Source organism: Lissotriton vulgaris, chromosome 7 (assembly GCF_964263255.1).
Source record: "Lissotriton vulgaris chromosome 7, aLisVul1.2, whole genome shotgun sequence".
In the NCBI taxonomy this organism is placed as follows: domain Eukaryota; kingdom Metazoa; phylum Chordata; class Amphibia; order Caudata; family Salamandridae; genus Lissotriton; species Lissotriton vulgaris.
In genome coordinates, this window is record NC_141695.1 from 327,690,827 (window position 1) to 327,709,055 (window position 18,229).

Below are 18,229 nucleotides of genomic sequence, written 5' to 3' on the forward strand. Positions count from 1 at the left end.
GCATTGGGCCAGCAATTAAGTGTGGTGTAACAGTTAAACGATGATGATAAAAATTTCTTTTGGAGAAAATGCATTTGAGTGCTAACAATATGCAAATTTGAAACAGATTGTAACTGTATGTTGAACTACTGAGGATCAGTATGAATACTAGTTATATGTTGTAATAATGAAAAAAGAGAATGAAGAAAAGAGAATGAAGTAAATAACAGTATAAACTAAAGTGATGTTTGTGGTATATTCAGTTCAAGTCTAAAATTGTTACTGGAATTTACTGTTTTTAAAAAATTGTGAACAGTCAGTTCATTAGGAACAGTGCACACTTGAGCAGGTTTTACCTGTTCTGGGTTTTACTAGATAGATACACGTGTAGCCAACACATGTGTTAAGTGTAGCACCCTTGTCAAAATAATTTAAGCAGGGATTACGATTAGAGTGCGCTTCTTAACCCCTTGTGGGTAAACTTGTGAATTGTGTTGTCGCCACACATCCTCATATCCCATGTCTGCCAGCCACCCCTGCTTTGCCTCTGAAAGAGCTTCCAATTGCCCTGTCCGTGTGGACCTGCCTAATAGTACATCATTTACCACATTAAAGTCATCCCCAACCAGTATGTCTTTGTCCGGTGAGGATACCACTCTCCCAATTGCGTTTTAAGGAAAGCTTTCTTGGTGTTTATTTGGTGAATAGGTGCATAGGCGGTGGAGACTATAAAGGAGTTACCCCTCACCTCCAAATGAAGGGAGAGCAACCTACCAGGCAGCTCAACCTGCATTTTAAGTACCTTGCCTGGAAAGTCTGATATCTTGTTTAGGGGCAAGGATGTGGCACAATGGCCAGAGCTGATGACTGTAGAGCTGGAGGTTCAATTCTTGATGTCTGCTCAACATCCTGTGATTCTGGGCAAATCACTAAATCTCCCTGTGCTTACAAAAAATGAATGTGTGCTTGTGTAATGTAAAAGATGCTCCTGTAAAGCGCTCCAATACCTTTGGGTCATGTTCGCGCTACATAAAACTGAAAAACATAGATTACATTTTGTGAGCACTCCCGTTTCCAGGCACTGCTCAAGACTGGAAGTGGAGCACAACCTAAGGATAGCAGACGCAAGAATCCATCTACACAGTGGAGAAAAACATGCACTCCCACACCTGTGCTTTGGGAGTGTTTTTGCTAATCTATCCTAAATATTGTGTTTTATGTGAAAAACAAAGCATCAATGAATTTTTTTGTGCTAATTGTTTTTTTTTCATTTTAACTTTAGAATAAGCACATGCACTACAAAAAACTTCAGTTTACTAAACACTCTAACTTTATTTAGTATTATTTGCCCTATATCACATGGACTCTGCAGGAGGGAATGGCCATCCATGATGCAGAGCACCAGCTTCCAGAACTTTTTTATCAGGTGGTGGTGACGGTGGGGGGCTCGACGTGTAAAAAGGTTTAGATGGCGGGGCTTGGCCGGCAAAAGTTTGAAGACCTCTGCCTAAGCTATGCTTTGCTGCAGCAGCAGCCCCCCCCCCCCCCACCCCCCATTGAGGGACTCATTCTTTCCCGAAGGGGCACAGTGTTATAGCATGAAAATATGGAAGATGGATTGTATAGGTAAGAAAGGTACAGTTGGTAGTAAAGTTAGTTTGTGGAATTCATTTTTGGGTGCATGCAGTTCTTTTGTTGATCTAAGACCCTTGGCAAAAGGTCTTCACAAATCATGACGGCTGACTTATACCCAAATAAAAAATATGACACCATCTGTCAAGTTGAGCCCTACACCCCTGCCCCAGGGTTTGCTGCACACTGCACTCTCCTCTCCTGTAACACTGCTGCTCCAGGAACATCAAAGACATCATCCCTCTAAAAATAAGCGGTAATTGGCTTCAAGCTCCGGGTCCTTGAAACTAGGCACAAAATGGATTTTCACGATCTCAGTGAAGCCCTCGTTCAAGGAAGGTGCCACATACTTGCTCCTGCAACAGACAAAGACAGGTTATTACACAAACAGGAAACAGACACCCCGTACCAGTTGTCACATGCACTCCCAGCCAACTCACTTGTAGAGGTTGAAGACCATGTCACTGACATGTTGGTGACCCTGCCCTGTGTATGTCATTTCCCGGTACTGGAACAAGAAATCACAGATTAGTCCATCAGAAACCAAGTTTTGCAGGCATGAAGGAGTATAGGGTACACATTCGTGGGCGATGAGTTATTTGGTCTACATCACAGATACACAGCACAATGCAACTTTGGTGAAGCTTCAATTATAATCCTCACCTCTCGGCCTGTGCCCTTTTTTCCCTTACTTTTCCTTTCCATCTCTCACCTCCATAGCGGTCACAATTCCCTTTACATCAACTACTACTTGCTACATACTAGCCCATTACTTTTCTCTAGCCCAAAACTCTCCTTGGCCTCTACATCTCTCTCCTTGCAGTATCTCTCCTAACCATTAACTTCTTTTCCAACAACAACTTCTTGCCCATTACAACCAACCCTTTACCTTGGTTTTCTCCTGGGCCTTTACTCTTCTCACCTAACACAGCTCTCTCCAGGTCGCTTACTCCTCACTTCAAGCCCCACTCTCCTAATACTTTATTCCTGTTTCGCAGCCTGACGTTATGTTGTGCAGATTTGCACAGCGCACCCTAAAGGGATTCCGTGCTGAACAATTGTGAGTCTAGCCAAACCTAGGGCCTTGTGTGACTAATCAAAAAGGCAGGTCTTCAGTACCAGGCGGCATTCAAGAAGTGAGAAGGAGACTCTTATATGTGTGGAGAGGGTATTCTACGCTTTAGGAGCGATGTAGAAGTCTCGACCGCCAAACCGGGTTTTCGGTATGAGTGGGACGTATGCAAGTAGGAGTCTGGAAGAGCAGAAGTGTCATTGCGTCCAGCCTCCACTTTTGAATTGTCCATGATGTAGGTCATTCTAACACAAAGTAGTGACTTTTCTAGCCTCCCCCCTGTAAGATCTACTAGATTTAGGTGAGCCTGTGCATTCCGCAAGTGTTTGTAAGATCTACCTTCTGATCTCTACTCCTCGGAGAGCCTTCCTCATATGTGAGCTTGGCCATTTTCAACTATGCCTCCATGTGACTTCCTGTCATCATCACCACCTGCTCGCACTACACTGTTTTTTTTAGCTCAGCCCAATACTCACAGTGTTGTTGTGTTTTGCCATCTCTACGGATGCAGTGAACAAGAAACACCTGACGGGGACTCCAGCTTTCTTTGCAACCTCAACATACCTGAAGAGAGAGGAGGAAAATGAGAAAACTCAATGTATTTAAATGACTTGGAAGAACGTTAATTTAACTGGAGTTTTGAAGGAGGTATAGCAGGGGTTTACATCAGTACAAGTTACAGACTTAAGTAGTATTGTACTCCTAGTACAGCTCTGTCTTCTTCTAGATTGTCTTGTACTATGTATTCCAACCTGCTTTCTTTACAACAGTGACTATTGTATCAAAGCACATAGAATTGTTAATCAACAGGCAATACATTCTAAATCATGAAAATGTGAGGATACATATTGGCATAGCTTGACCAAACTAGGGATATTCTCTACAGCTATTGCTTACAAAAAAGTGTGTGAAGCATATCACAAGACCACCATGAACATCACATCTACACAGCCACTATACTGGAAAGGCAACTTGCTTTGGCCCTTGACTGTATACACATCAATATCTTATGAGAAGGTTATCCTGTTTTAGGTTTAAACCTATATTAACTGATAAAACCCCATCCAAAGGGAAATAGCCCTCACTGGTGTAAACATATAAACACTGAAAAAATACCGGCAGAACCACAAACTAAATGCCATTCGAAGAAAATAAAAGGAGTGCGAGTCATTTTTATTTCTTCCTGAAGGGGCCAACACAATGTAACTTTGTTATACAAGGTAGCAGCAAGAAAGACTGGGCTAACATTATTCTGCTTGAGTTTTGCTTTTTATGTAGGTCACATTTGCATTTGTCAGTTTTGTGGTCTTTGGTCTAAAGTTGCAGGGTTTCAAAGCATGTTTAGGTTAAATTTGATTATTTTATAAACTGTGGAGAATTGCCAAACACCCCAGGCTTTAAACATTCAATGCAAGGTGCAGTGACAGGTATATGTGAGAAAAGAGTGCTGTTACCAAGCATCTTGGGTAGTGTTGAAGACATGGTTCGAGATGTTTAGAAAATACGAACACAGTGTCACTTGGAATGCTGCTGCAAAATGTTCTTACTAAATTCAACAAAGATTGGAGTGATACCGTTTGTATTTGCAGTGATTGAGCTATGTATATGAAACAGTTGTGTGATGACCTGTCAAAATCGATACATGAGCTGAAGTGCTTCCCTGCAAGAGATCCTTGCCACTTCCTATATTGTATGCTGAAAGCTTATTTACAATCTTCAGAGTTAATGAAGAAGGCTATCAACTTTGTAGTTCATTCTGGTGCACTGATTCGTTATGCATGGGAATTAAAATGCAAGTATTTCTCATTTTTTGCTTCGTGTGGCATCAAAGAAAGATTCACCCCAACAGTGACATTTAGCCAATGCTTCGCAGTCCTAGAGGCCGTGAATGCCATTTTATCCATATGCGACTGTTTACAAAATTTTTGCTTAGTGATGATGCCAAAGGCAAATAATGTGAGGATCGTTGGTCACATATTAATATTAATGTGAAAAAAAGTACACTCTATTGCGTTCTTAAATTTTTACAGGAAAACATGACTGCTGTAGTGGATGTAATAAAAAAAAACTAGAGCCTGAAAACACCCTTGTCTAACAAGTGTTCAGCGTAATTGGTATAGATGTGAAATATCTCCTTGACATTAGGCTGGGTGACACTTTTAGTGACTTTGGTACTGCAACATGTTCCATGTTAGAATGCTTGCCACTTGCTAAGCAAAAAAAGGTGAGGAGCAATTCAGGAAATGTATATTTACAATGCATGAGTAATGGCTTGCAATGATGCAAAGAAATGTCCCATCACCAACCATGGCATTTGAAGTCATTGAGGCCGCACTGTGGTACTCTACACAAGTTCTAGAGCTCTTCCGCGAAGGGGAATTTTTTCCAGACTTTGAAATGTACTGCTTCATTTTTGACCGCTTCAATAACTCTGAGTGCATATGTGCCCAGTTCAATGCATTTGTTACAGAATCAGTCCCAGAGAATCACAATCTTTAGGTGTACCAGTATTGGCATGGAAAGCTATGTAGGTGGCCAGAGTTAAGAAATTGTGTACTGGCTGTTTTGGCATTGCCCGTCTCAAGTGCCAATGTTGAGAGGGACTTTTCACAGATAAAAGTTTACCTGGGAAGGAAAGAGTGATCGTGCATGACCAAAGACTCACTGAAGAAGTATTGTATGGTTTAGTACAATAAGTTTGATTTGCAAAACTGTATTTGAACCTCATATACACTGTAAGTACACAGTCTATATGCCATGCACTATCAGTGCAGAAAGCAAGCAATAATAAAAGTAAAATGTTCCATAAACACTGAAAAAACACTGTTTCTGTTGTCTTTAATGACAAGGACATGTGTAATCACTGATAACCACTGTTTTTTAAGGTACTGAAATCACTGAAAAAAACCGCACCAGAGTTTACCAAAAATAGAAACTGAAATCAGAAAAACCTACTTATGAGCAAAGAACTCCACAAAGTAAGTAGCATTTGAAAAATGCATACATATCCCAGCATGCAATCTGGGTTAGAGACACCAAGTCTGAGGATCAGTAAACCTTTAAGTAGCTAAGATTACGTATAAAATCCCAAATGGAATGGAGATAATTTTGTACCCATTCAGAAAATAAGGGCTTGGGTGAAAACCAGGTATGAACCTTTCAAGCTTCATATCCAAACCTGAAAGGACGTTTGGTTATGAAGAGGGATGGATTTGGAAAACCACCCATGTGGCCAGATGTAAGAAATGGTTTGGCCCATTTTGTGTCTGTGAGAAAATGAATTAGTAGATATGGACCATGGTTTCTTAGCATAGGAGACTGGACATTGACTTTATGCTAATGTACCAGCTCCTGCTTAGTTAAAATATGGGAGAGTGATGAAAAACAGCAGAAAGGTGCCAGGACAAAGAAAGACACACAATAGTGGCAGTGGAGTTCATAACTTTTTAAGCAGTGGCTCTGCCTTGTGTGTCTGCCTAGGTGGCAAAGTCCTAATATTGGTAGGAGTCTTAGGAGTTTAATCGCCTAGGATAGGAATACAGTGAATGACACCAGGAAACTTGTTATGGATCAGATCTTAAGCCACTGTAGATCAGGCTGACACATTGCCATGACTTTAACAAACTTTAGCAAATCTTTTTCCAACCTCCTGAGAGAAGCAGAATATTCCAAATAGTAGGAGAATTCTAGATGGAGAGATCTGCTACCAAATCTTTTACATTTTGTAAGACAGATAGCCAGTAGGTTAGCAGGCAGAGACATATGAAATCGATCCTTTGCTGGACTGCAAGACAATTTAGATTCCTTAAAGCCTTAGAGATGTGATCAAATGTGGTAATCTGCCAAACCAGTTACACTTCTGCCTTGTGCGTTCACTGCAATGTCACCATACTTGATACAGATAAGCCTAAATCTATATCGTCAGTCAGGACTAGAAAAGTCTACTAGCCCACTTGCTACGGCGAGTCAGATTGTATCAGAGTGATCTATTTTTAGTACCTACTGGCCCCAGTCTTGAGAGAGAGCTCAAGCAGTCAAAGAATAGGTGTTCTGCTCATTCAGAAAGTGAATGAGGAATAAAGATACCTTTAAATCTTGTTTTTATCTTTTCCCATTTACTGCACAAAATGCGCAATGACAGAGGTCAAAAGTCAGCTTAGGTCTTCTAATGAATTGCTTCTTATTTTATCCTGGAGATTAATGTTTACCTTTTCTTTCTCTGACTGCTGCAAAGATAGAGGATTTTGTAAGTGCCAATTGTGCTGGACACAACTTTTTTAAATTCTTGTAAATGAACAGTACAAATATTTCAAAATATAGTTCAGTACTTAAAAACATCACTTGCCTGTAACTCTGAAATGAGATGGAAACAAAGATTTTAATAGGATCAAAACAAATCAGAATACTTTACTTGGCGATGTGCAAATGATAGATATTTGCTGAAGCTCAGTTTCCAAACATTATTGTTTGTACGCTAAATAGTTTTAGCAGTAAAACTGCATGTCAGTGGGAAATTTTGTAGCCATTTCAACAAAAATGTTTGTCTGTAAATGACAGTTGCCACCACGTCATGCTTTAGTAATATATTTATTAAAAGTACTAGTTTATAAACATGAACTGAGAAACATTCATGCCCTTGCCTTGATGGCAAAGCTATTAGAGAAGGAAGGGGCAAGTCAGGGGTCATGTGTACCCTACATGTGGGCTAATTTTTTATAATACATGGATCAAAAGTTTATTCGGTAAATTAAACAAAAGAGTGCTTTGTATAGCAGACATGCTAAACTCGCATATTTGAAGGTGCTCTTGTATATAATAATGAAGAAAAATGCGACTATGATATAAAATATTTGTCTAAGATCACACAATTTGAAAAAAGCTTATGGGTAAAGTGCATTACAGTTAGGTTGAGTAGAATATTCAAGGCACTAGACCTACAGGTCTGGTAACATTTGTAACATTGATGGTACTCAAGCTTTGATATCATTCCTAAAGATCTGCCGGAAAAGAAGACAGAGCATGTCTTAGGATGTGGAGCTTGAGCCACAAATTGTGTTGGTTTGTGCTTTGTGTTATCTTGCAGTCTAATGCTACTCCTAGTGATTTAGGTTTAGGTGCAGTAGGGAAAGAGAGCGGAGGGCCCATGTTGCCAGAGAGACTAGCCAAATCCCACTTTATTTCTTCTCAAGATTAGAATTTCTCATTTACAGGCGTCCATGCTTTAGTAAGCTATGGACCGTCCAGTGCCAACCCTGTTTTGGTCAATCATAAAGTAGTGCTCAGAGTCAGAGGCTTGCTGGTTGAGATGGATGATAATAAGAAAATGATGTAGTCAAAAGATTAAGAAAGTCTTGAGAAAGGGCTCACATGAAGTCTGAAAAAGAGGAGGTAACAAATTAGACTCACGTGGAACCCCCAATGAAGACAAGATTTCTTCTGACACCTCAATCAATAGGAGGGCAGAAGCTTAGGACAGTTGTGGGCTTGGGTCAGAAGATAATGGGCATAAGGTTATGGGGAAAAGAGTCAGGGCAGGAGGTGATAGATGGCAGGTACTAGGTAGGAAACTCTGGCAGAAAGATCAAACATGGCAGTTCATAATAGGAGGATGCTGACAGAATGCTCCCTCCTTCAGCCAGCATACAGTTAGACCCTGGACTGCTACCTCATGCACCCAGGCTCGATTGAATACCTTTTTTTTTTATGGAGTTTTATATAGCACAAACGTGACCCAGTATCGGGTATCAGAGTGCTTTACATAGCACAAGTTGCGTTACATGAGGACACATTCATTTTTGTTAGGCACGGGGAGATTAAGTGATTTGCCCAGAATCACAGGATGTTCAGCATCATTGCCGAGACTCGAACCCGGTTCTCCAGATTAGAGATCAACCGCCCTAGCCATTAGGCCAACTCCTCTCCACCTTTAATAGCAATACTCATCATTCATACAACTCTTTCATGCACCCTGGGTAGGTAGACTAGCTTTTCTATTCAACACAACATAGAGTAAGGACCTAGACTGTACATGCACCCCGACCAGAGAGAAAATCCTTCATGCTCCACCCCACATTCGGAGGGGATGACCATAGACCACTCCTAAAGCACTCAGGATCAGAACTATACCGTTATTATTGGATCTCGAAGGGCGGGAGACCATGGACAGGCTCCCTTAAAGTACCCAGAGTAGGTACTATACCCATCCTATTATACACAGCATAAGGAGGAGACTATGGAAATCTTCCTCAGAGCAGGTATGAGACTCTTACTATTTCACACAACAAATGGGGGAGACCACGGTCAGTGGGGGACTCTTTCATGCTCCCCAGCTAGGTGTAATATCTTTACTAGTTGGCCCAGCAAAGGGCCTTGGACTGCTTCTTCATGCACCTGGAATAGATGTAATGCCTATGTTAGTCCACCCAGCTTAGTGGGAGCCACTGAAAGGCTCCTCATTTACTCATACTGTATTGAATACCCTTATTAGCCGATCCAGCATAAGGGAGAAGGCGTTGCTATTGCACCAAGCACAAAGGGGATGTGATTGACTGATCACCATCAACCAAGCATGGGTAGGATAGCCAGGGCTGAAAGTATCACTTATTTCTAGAAGGTCTGAAAACCTTCTGCCCCTGGAGAACATCCCACCAATTGCCTGAGAAGGAGAAGTGCCCAGGAAGCTCCTGGGGTTGTCTTCTTCTGCACCCTGAAGCTCATCTCAAAGATACATTTTCCCTCAAAGAATGAGAGAGAGCACTCACCTGCGGCGAGACTCCACATCAGGGTTGGTGTTGTCGATGAAGACGCTCTTACCGCTCTTCAGGGATTGCTCACACATTGCCACACATTTTTGCCAGGATCCTACAGTGTCCTGAGAAAGAAAGAAAAGCAGACGGAAAGGGTAAAGGTGCAACATCTGCGAAAGTGGAGAATGAACTATAGTAATTGAAATTGAGGTCACAAAGAAGAGGACAGAAACAGTAAACAAACAAGGAGAGATCGGCTGGAGTAACAGGATTTCACAATATGTTTTCTGAAGGGCGTGTTCCCGCTGCACCAGCCTGACATATGTCAGACTCTGTCCAAACACCAATAGTCTTGCAAAAGCCATCCAAGAATAAAAACCTGTTATAGTCATTTCCTCCACCTGTCCATGTTCCAGCCCAATTTCTTCCACCCTTAACTACATGCAGTGGTAGGCACTCGTTTTCTGTGTGCTGAAAATCAGCATCATTACTGGATCATAATGTACTCTAAGAAATTAAACCCAGAATAGAAAACCAACACTGTGTCGAAAGCAGGTCCTGCAGGGTCAGATCACAAATAGCACAGCTCCAGCAATCAGAACACCTGTTTTGCATTCAGGTACAAAGAGCACCACTCCAGTTCCTGCTAATCAGGTCCACCAACAAAGGTAGTCTTATTAGACGCCCCTCTGTTCCTGCAACAATCATCAACACGGCAGAGAACTCTAAGCCGCTGTTGAGGTAGCCTCCCAGTGCAGTGTGGATAGAGCCACAGGACACAGAACGAGCAGTCACTCTGATGGGGAGAAGTTGTGGATAAAGGCTGAACTGTCTGCACGGGCTTGAAACTCCCCCACAGAAGGGTGTCTTCACTCACACAACCTGACAGGGGTCTGTTCCAGTGCACAGGTGAGGGATCATGAAGCTAGGTCAAGCAGCCAGGTCCTTTGCCAAGTAGAAGTACCAATAGCCTCCAGTCACACCATAGTGTGCACTGCAGGTGTCACTGGTCAACAAAGAGGCAGCAGGGCCGGTGATTACAACTGATGAGACTGTTCTTATTTAAGCTGGTTTCTTACACGGATTGTGAAATTGGGGAAAAAGCACACTTTTGGCCTGATTCACAACCTAGACTTGGTTTTACAAAGCGTACTACACAATGCAATTCACATATTAAGCTTAAAACTTCTCTGTTCTAATCGCTTCCTCTACCAGCACCTCAAAGGCTCGCACCGGGACACTCCCAGGAGTAGCTGTGCGCGGTACAAACTTCAATAACATAACATAACACTTGGTAGTACAAAACATACTACACAAGGCAATTCACAAACTACACTGGGTAGTACAAAACGTACTACACTAGGCAATTCACAAACTGCACTGGGTAGTACAAAACGTACTACACAAGGCAATTCACAAACTGCACTTGTGTAGTACACAATGCAATTCACAAACTACACTTGGCAGTAGAAAACGTACTACACAATGCAATTCATGCACTACATTTGGCAGTACAAAAAAGTACTACACAATGCAATTCACAAACTACACTTGGTAGTACAAAACGTACTACACAAGGCAATTCACAAACTACACTGGGTAGTACAAAACGTACTACACAAGGCAATTCACAAACTGCACTTGGCAGTACAAAACAAACTACGCAACGTAATTCACAAACTGCACTTGTGTAGTACACAATGCAATTCACAAACTACACTTGGCAGTAGAAAACGTACTACACAATGCAATTCATGCACTACATTTGGCAGTACAAAAAAGTACTACACAATGCAATTCATACACTACACTTGGTAGTACAAAATTTACTACACAATGCAATTCATGCACTACATTTGGCAGTACAAAACGCACTACACAGTGAAATTCACACACTACACATGGTAGTACAAAATTCACGAGCTATGTGCATAGTTGTATGACTCTGCAAGCCCTAAACTTAAGTGTGCAGAGTCTCAGAGTGCACAAAACTCCGCACACAACAGTCATAAACCTCCAAATGTAGTTTGTGAATTCCAGGATGGTAGTAAACTTACCAGCAAGTGTAAAGCTACCTGTAAGCTTCAAGTCTGGAAAGTGAAGTCTGCTCTAGAACTATGAACTCTGGCATGGAAAATTTGAAATTTTTTTGTTTATTAGATAGATTATATTTATATTAGATTATTTGTATATTCGATCATTGCAACAAGGGTGTGATATGATCCACTTAATCACTAAATATTTCCTTTCTGACAATAATTGCTGTCCCGCTACAAGTGTAACACTGGAAAGAACTGCCACAGTCCTTTAGTACCAGCTTTGAATACGTTCTTGGCTCCTTTTAAAGATTAATTCTGGTGGAACTATTTGAGGAATGATGCTTTAACAGGTGAACTTGGGCTGGAAGTGTGGTTTTTGGGCGGCTGAGAGCAATGTGGTGCTACGCGCCAGCAATATGAAGTAATTTGATTGGATTTAAAAAGAAGCTGATCAAAGAATCAGCAAAGAGCAATCGGTTAATGACACAGCACAAACTGAGCCGTTAAAAGACATAGAAAAAACAATTCTGTAACGTAGCAAACTGCCAGAAAATGCTTCGGAAAGCAGACTGATGCTAGCGAATGAACATGCACAGGTGAAGAAACAAAGAATAGCCACATGTTCCAAAGCCTGGTGATGAGCAGAGACAGGGTTCAACATGGCAGGGGACGTGAAGACACATGAGAAGAAGCAGCGTAAGGATAGGGCAGAAACAGAGGTGAATAGGAGAGAGAGTACAAGGGAGAGAAGGAGTGGACCATGAATGCTAAAGGCGAGACAGAGAACAGAAGCATGCAGAGCTCTCCCACTTGGGTTATTAGCATGGAAATAGCTCAACTGGGATGTTGATTAGTGTTCGAATAATGGTGAATCCATTGGAATGAAAAAAAAAGTCCCTCAAAAGTAGTTCGGTGATTGTTGCGAATGAAAAGAGATGGATTTACTTGCAGGAGTTTTTTTAAAACGTTTAATCAGTATTTGAAACTTTTATGCTGTTACACTTAAGATTTATATAACGAAAATATTGCCAAAAGTATAATGTTTATCATTTGTTCATTATTCTTTGTAAGTGATATTTGCTTACAAAGTAAAACATATATTTTAAAAGCATAACATTAATATAGATAAAAACAAAATAAAATAAAATAAAATAAAAATATATTGTTGGCTTTCAAGCTTTGCGCATGCATTCCCCATCTTTGGCCTAGAGAAAATATAAGGCAAACTGTACTTTGCTTGCACACTTTAGCAATCATCTTCCTTGGTCTCTGTCCCAAATCCGACCACTAGATGGCAGGAGCATACAAGGGATATTTTTCCCGGTGCGTCAAATGTAACAAAAGTAATTGCTTGTACCTGCTCTTCATTCTTTCACTACCCTTGTCTTTTGACGTACACCTGCTGCTTTCTGCCTGTACCCCACCGCCCTTCCACCCACCCTTTCCTGTTCCCTCCCCAGCCCTGCTTCGTACTTACCCGGTTGGCAGACACGTAGCCGTTCGGCACCATATGTTCCTTCGTGAATGTGGACTTCCCGGCTGTGAAAACAAAATGGAGAAAAGACTGAGCACTTCGTGGTAATAGTGGAGGGAGGCACTAGCGCGTGAAGAGGCGGTCGCCCGGATACTGCACTGCAGGGGCTGGGGCACCGGAGGTCGGACTTGCTACTGGACTTCGAGATTGGGACGACCCCGATTACTGCACTGTGGGAGAGAGTTTGGCGCCGACCTGCTCCACGCAGAGGCTAGAGCATCGTGGATAGGAGTGACACTGCGGGTGTAGTAGTGCTAGGCCTGGACGGAGGTCGATGGCATCGCTCCTTCTATATCCTCCTGTCCACTCTTCAAACCCCGACCAAGCAGCCATTAACTTCACCCAATGGCTTTCCAACAGCGCAGACACCCTAGCACCGTTGAAAAAACGTCAAATCAAACTAGGCAGCAAACACGCCTCCTGGTTCAACGATGATCTTAAGAAATCCAAGAAACTCTGTCGCTCCCTCGAGAAGGCCTGGAAAAAAGACCCAAACACCAGCACCAAGGACGCCTTCAAAAACGCCACCCGCATACACCACCAACTAATCCGGTCTGCCAAGAAAGCCGCTTTCAAAGACCGACTAGATAACAACGCCCACAACAGCAAGGAATTATTCAACATCGTCAAAGAATTTACCAACCCATCAGCCAACTCCAACGACATCACCCCCTCCCAAACCCTCTGCGACTCCCTAGCTTCCTTCTTCCACAACAAAATCGCAGACATCCACAACAGCTTCGACAACCGACCCGGAGACCAACCCACTCAACCTACTGCAGGACCCTCACCCCCCTTGAACATCCTTCACGACTGGAACCCAATCTCCACTGAGGACACCATCCGCCTGATGAACTCCATCCACTCAGGATCCCCAACCGACCCATGCCCTCACCACATCTTCAACAAAGCAGACTTCATCATAGCTCCACACCTCCGAGACGTCATCAACTGCTCCCTTAACTCCGCCACCTTCCCGGAAAGCTGGAAACACGCAGAACTCAGCGCCCTTTTGAAAAAACCCACAGCTGACCCCACCGAACTCAAAAACTACCGCCCCATCTCGCTTCTTCCTTTCCCGGCCAAAGTCATCGAGAAAGCTGTCAACAACCAGCTGGCCACCTTCCTCGAAAGCAACAATTCCCTCGACCCCTCACAGTCCGGATTCCGAGCCAAACACAGCACTGAAACCGCACTCATCGCAGCAACAGACGACATCCGAACTCTATTGGACAATGGAGACACAATCGCCCTCATCCTCCTTGACCTCTCCGCAGCCTTCGACACAGTCTGCCATAGCACCCTGCTACAGCGCCTCAGAAACATTGGAATCCAAGGAAAAGCACTGGAATGGATCACCTCGTTCCTCACCGGAAGAACGCAGAGAGTCCGGCTCCCTCCATTCAAGTCAGAGGCCTCGGAAGTCATCTGCGGCGTGCCGCAAGGATCGTCACTCAGCCCCACTCTCTTCAACGTGTACATGAGCCCCCTTGCAACCATCGCTCGCCAACACAATCTCAACATCATCTCCTACGCTGACGACACCCAACTGATCCTCTCACTCACCAAAGACCCTAACACCGCCAAAAACAACTTACACGAAGGAATGAAAGAAGTTGCCGAGTGGATGAAGTACAGCCGTCTGAAACTTAACTCAGACAAAACAGAAGTCCTCATCTTAGGCACCTCCCCCTCCGCCTGGGATGACTCTTGGTGGCCAGAGGCCCTTGGAAAAGCTCCCATCCCGACGGACCACGCACGGAACCTGGGCGTCATTCTAGACTCCTCACTCTCGATGACCAGACAAGTCAACGCCGTCTCATCATCTTGCTTCAACATTCTTCGCATGCTCAAAAAAACATTTCGCTGGATCCCCACCGAAACTAGAAAAACGGTCACCCACGCACTGGTCACGAGCCGCCTGGACTATGGAAACACCCTATACGCCGGTACCTCCGCAAAACTCCAGAAAAAACTCCAACACATCCAGAACGCTTCAGCCAGGCTCATACTAGACATCCCGCGTAAAGAACACATCTCTGGTCACCTGAAAAACCTCCACTGGCTCCCCGTAAATAAGAGGATTACTTTCCGCCTCTTAACCCACGCACACAAAGCACTTTACGAACTTGGACCCGAATGCCTCAACACACGACTGTCCTTCTACACCCCCCCCCCCCGTCAGCTACGATCCTCCAACCAAGCCCTTGCCACTGTACCTCGCATCAACAAAGCCACCATGGGAGGTAGATCCTTCTCCTACCTGGCAGCTAAAACCTGGAACTCTCTTCCCACTCACCTCCGCCTTACTCAGAACCACCTAGCATTCAGAAAGCAACTTAAAACTTGGATATTCGACAAGTAACTCCCCCCCCCCCTTCCTCAAGCGCCTTGAGACCCTATGGGTATGTAGCGGGCTATATAAATCTTGACTTGACTTGAGGGGCAATGGGGTGGCTGCCTACTACTGCACAGTGGAGACACCACCCTACTGCACGAGAACTGGCACCCTGCTAGCTGTGGAGACGGGTGGTGAGGGAGCTCGCACCCTGCTAGCGGTGGAGTCAGGGGTGGAGAGGGAGCTGGCACCCTGCTAGCTGTGGAGACCGGGGTAGTGAGGGAGCTGGCACCCTGCTAGCTGTGGAGACCGGGGTAGTGAGGGAGCTGGCACCCTGCTAGCTGTGGAGACAGGCGGTGGTGAGGGAGCTGACACCCTATTAGCTGTGGAGTCAGGGGTAGTGAGGGAGCTGGCACCCTGCTAGCTGTGGAGACGGGTGGTGAGAAGGCTGGAGACCTGCTAGCTGTGGAGTCAGGGGTGGAGAGGTAGATGGCACCCTGCTAGCTGTGGAGATGGGTGCTGAGAAGTCTGGCCCCCTGCTAGCTGTGGAGACGGGTGGTGAAGGAGCTGGCACCCTGCTAGCTGTGGAGAAGAGTGGTGAGAGAGCGGACATCCTGCTACCTGTGGAGACCGGGGTAGTGAGAGAGCTGGCACCCTGCTAGCTGTGGAGACGGGTGGTGAGGGAGCTGGCACCCTGCTAGATGTGGAGACGGGTACTGAGGGAGCTGGCACCCTGCTAGCTGTGGAGATGGGTGGTGAGGGAGCCCTCATCCTGCTAGCTGTTATGAATGATGGGTGGTCAGGGAGCTGGCACCCTGCTTGCCGTGGAGTCAGGGGTGGTGAGGGAGCTGGCACCCTGCTAGCTGTGAAGTCAGGGGTGGTGAGGAAGCTGACACCCTGCTAGCTGTGGAGACGGGTGGTGAAGGAGCTGGCACCATGCTGGTTGTGGAGACGAGTGGTGAGGGAGAGGACACTCTCCTAGCTGTGGAGTCAGCAGTGGTGAGGGAGCTGTCACCCTGCTAGCTGTGCAGATGGGTAGTGAGAAGGCTGGCACCCTAGTAGCTGTGGAGATGGGCGGTGAGGGAGCTGGCACCCTGCGAGCTGTGGAGAAAGGGGTGGTGAGGAAGCTGGCACCCTGCTGGCTGTGGAGACAGGTGATGAAGGAGCTGGCATCCTGCTAGCTGTTGAGATGGGTGGTGAGGGAGCTGGCACCCTGCTAGCTGTGGAGACAGAGGTGGTTAGGGAGCTGGCACCCTGCTAGCTGTGGAGACGAGTGGTGAGAGAGCTGACACCCTGCTAGTTGTGGAGACCGGGGTAGTGAGGGAGCTGGCACCCTGCTAGCTGTGAAGACAGGGTTGTGAGGGAGCTGGCACCCTGATAGATGTGGAGACTGGTGGTGAGAAGGCTGGTGACCTGCTAGCTGTGGAGTCAGGTGTGGTGAGGGAGCTGGCACCCTGCTAGCTGTGGAGTCAGGGGTGGTGAGGGAGCTGAGACCCTACTAGATGTGGAGACGGGTGGTGAGAAAGCTGGTGACCTGCTAGCTGTGGAGTCAGGTGTGGTGAGGGAGCTGGCGCCCTGCTAGCTGTAGAGTCAGGGGTGGTGAGGGAGTTGGCACCCTGCTAGCTGTGGAGACGGGTGGTGAGAACGCTGGTGACCTGCTAGCGGTGGAGTCGGGTGTGTTGAGGGAGCTGGCACCCTGCTAGCTGTTGAGTCAGGGGTGGTGAGGGAGCTGACACCCTGCTAGCTGTGGAGACGGGTGGTGAGAAGGCTGGTGACCTGCTAGCAGTGGAGTCAGGTGTGGTGAGGGAGCTGGCGCCCTGCTAGCTGTGGAGTCAGGGGTGGTGAGGGAGCAGGCACCCTGCTAGCTGTGGAGAAGGGTGGTAAGAAGGCTAGTGACCTGCTAGCTGTGGAGACAGGGGTAGTGAGGGAGCTGGCACCCTGCTAGCTGTGAAGATGAGTGGTGAGGGAGCTGGCACCTTGCTAGCTGTGGAGACGAGTGATGAGGGAGCCGGCACCCTGCTAGCTGTGGAGTCAGGGTTGGTGAGGGAGCTGACACCCTGCTAGCTGTGGAGACAGGTGGTGAGAAGGCTGGTGACCTGCTAGCTGTGGAGTCAGGTGTGGTGGGGGAGCTGGCGCCTTGCTAGCTGTGGAGTCAGGTGTGGTGAGGGAGCTGGCGCCTTGCTAGCTGAGGAGTCAGGGGTGGTGAGGGAGCGGGCATCCTGCTAGCTGTGGAGACGGGTGGTAAGAAGGTTGGTGACCTGCTAGCTGTGGAGACAGGGGTAGCGAGAGAGCTGGCACCCTGCTAGCTGTGGAGATGAGTGGTGAGGGAGCTGGCACCCTGCTAGCTGTGGAGACTAGGGTAGAGAGGGAGCTGGCACCCTGCTAGATGTGGAGATGAGTGGTGAGGGAGCTGGCACCCTGCTAGATGTGGAGATGAGTGGTGAGGGAGGTGGCACCCTGCTAGCTGTGGAGACAGGGGTGGTGAGGGAGCGGGCACCCTGCTAGCTGTGGAGACTAGGGTAGAGAGGGAGCTGGCACCCTGCTAGATGTGGAGATGAGTGGTGAGGGAGCTGGCACCCTGCTAGATGTGGAGATGAGTGGTGAGGGAGGTGGCACCCTGCTAGCTGTGGAGACAGGGATGGTGAGGGAGCTGGCACCCTGCTAGCTGTGGAGACAGGGGTGGTGAGGGAGCTGGTGCCCTGCTAGCTGTGGAGTCAGGGGTGGTGAGGGAGCTGGCACCCTGCTAGGTGAGGAGACAAGTGGTGAGAAGGCTGGTGACCTGCTAGCTGTGGGGACAGGGGTGGTGAGGAAGCTGGTGCCCTGCTAGCTGTGGAGACGAGTGGTGAGGGAGTTGGCGCCCTGCTAGCTGGGGAGTCAGGGGTGGTGAGG

General features: G+C 46.1%; 1 protein-coding gene across 1 annotated transcript in view; it reads right to left on the reverse strand.

The window, feature by feature from the left end:
• Positions 1 to 1,286: 1,286 nt before the first annotated feature.
• The window catches only part of LOC147701492 (bifunctional polynucleotide phosphatase/kinase-like), a 101,206-nt gene continuing 84,263 nt past the window's right edge, over positions 1,287 to 18,229 (reverse strand). The window contains exons 13-17 of the mRNA XM_086930184.1: positions 12,946 to 13,007; positions 9,445 to 9,554; positions 3,160 to 3,247; positions 2,052 to 2,119; positions 1,287 to 1,967 (exon numbers count right to left, since the gene is read on the reverse strand). Of these exons, the coding sequence (XP_086786310.1) occupies positions 1,847 to 1,967; positions 2,052 to 2,119; positions 3,160 to 3,247; positions 9,445 to 9,554; positions 12,946 to 13,007 (449 nt within the window). The 3' untranslated portion in view covers positions 1,287 to 1,846. The remainder of the gene's footprint in view (positions 1,968 to 2,051; positions 2,120 to 3,159; positions 3,248 to 9,444; positions 9,555 to 12,945; positions 13,008 to 18,229) is intronic.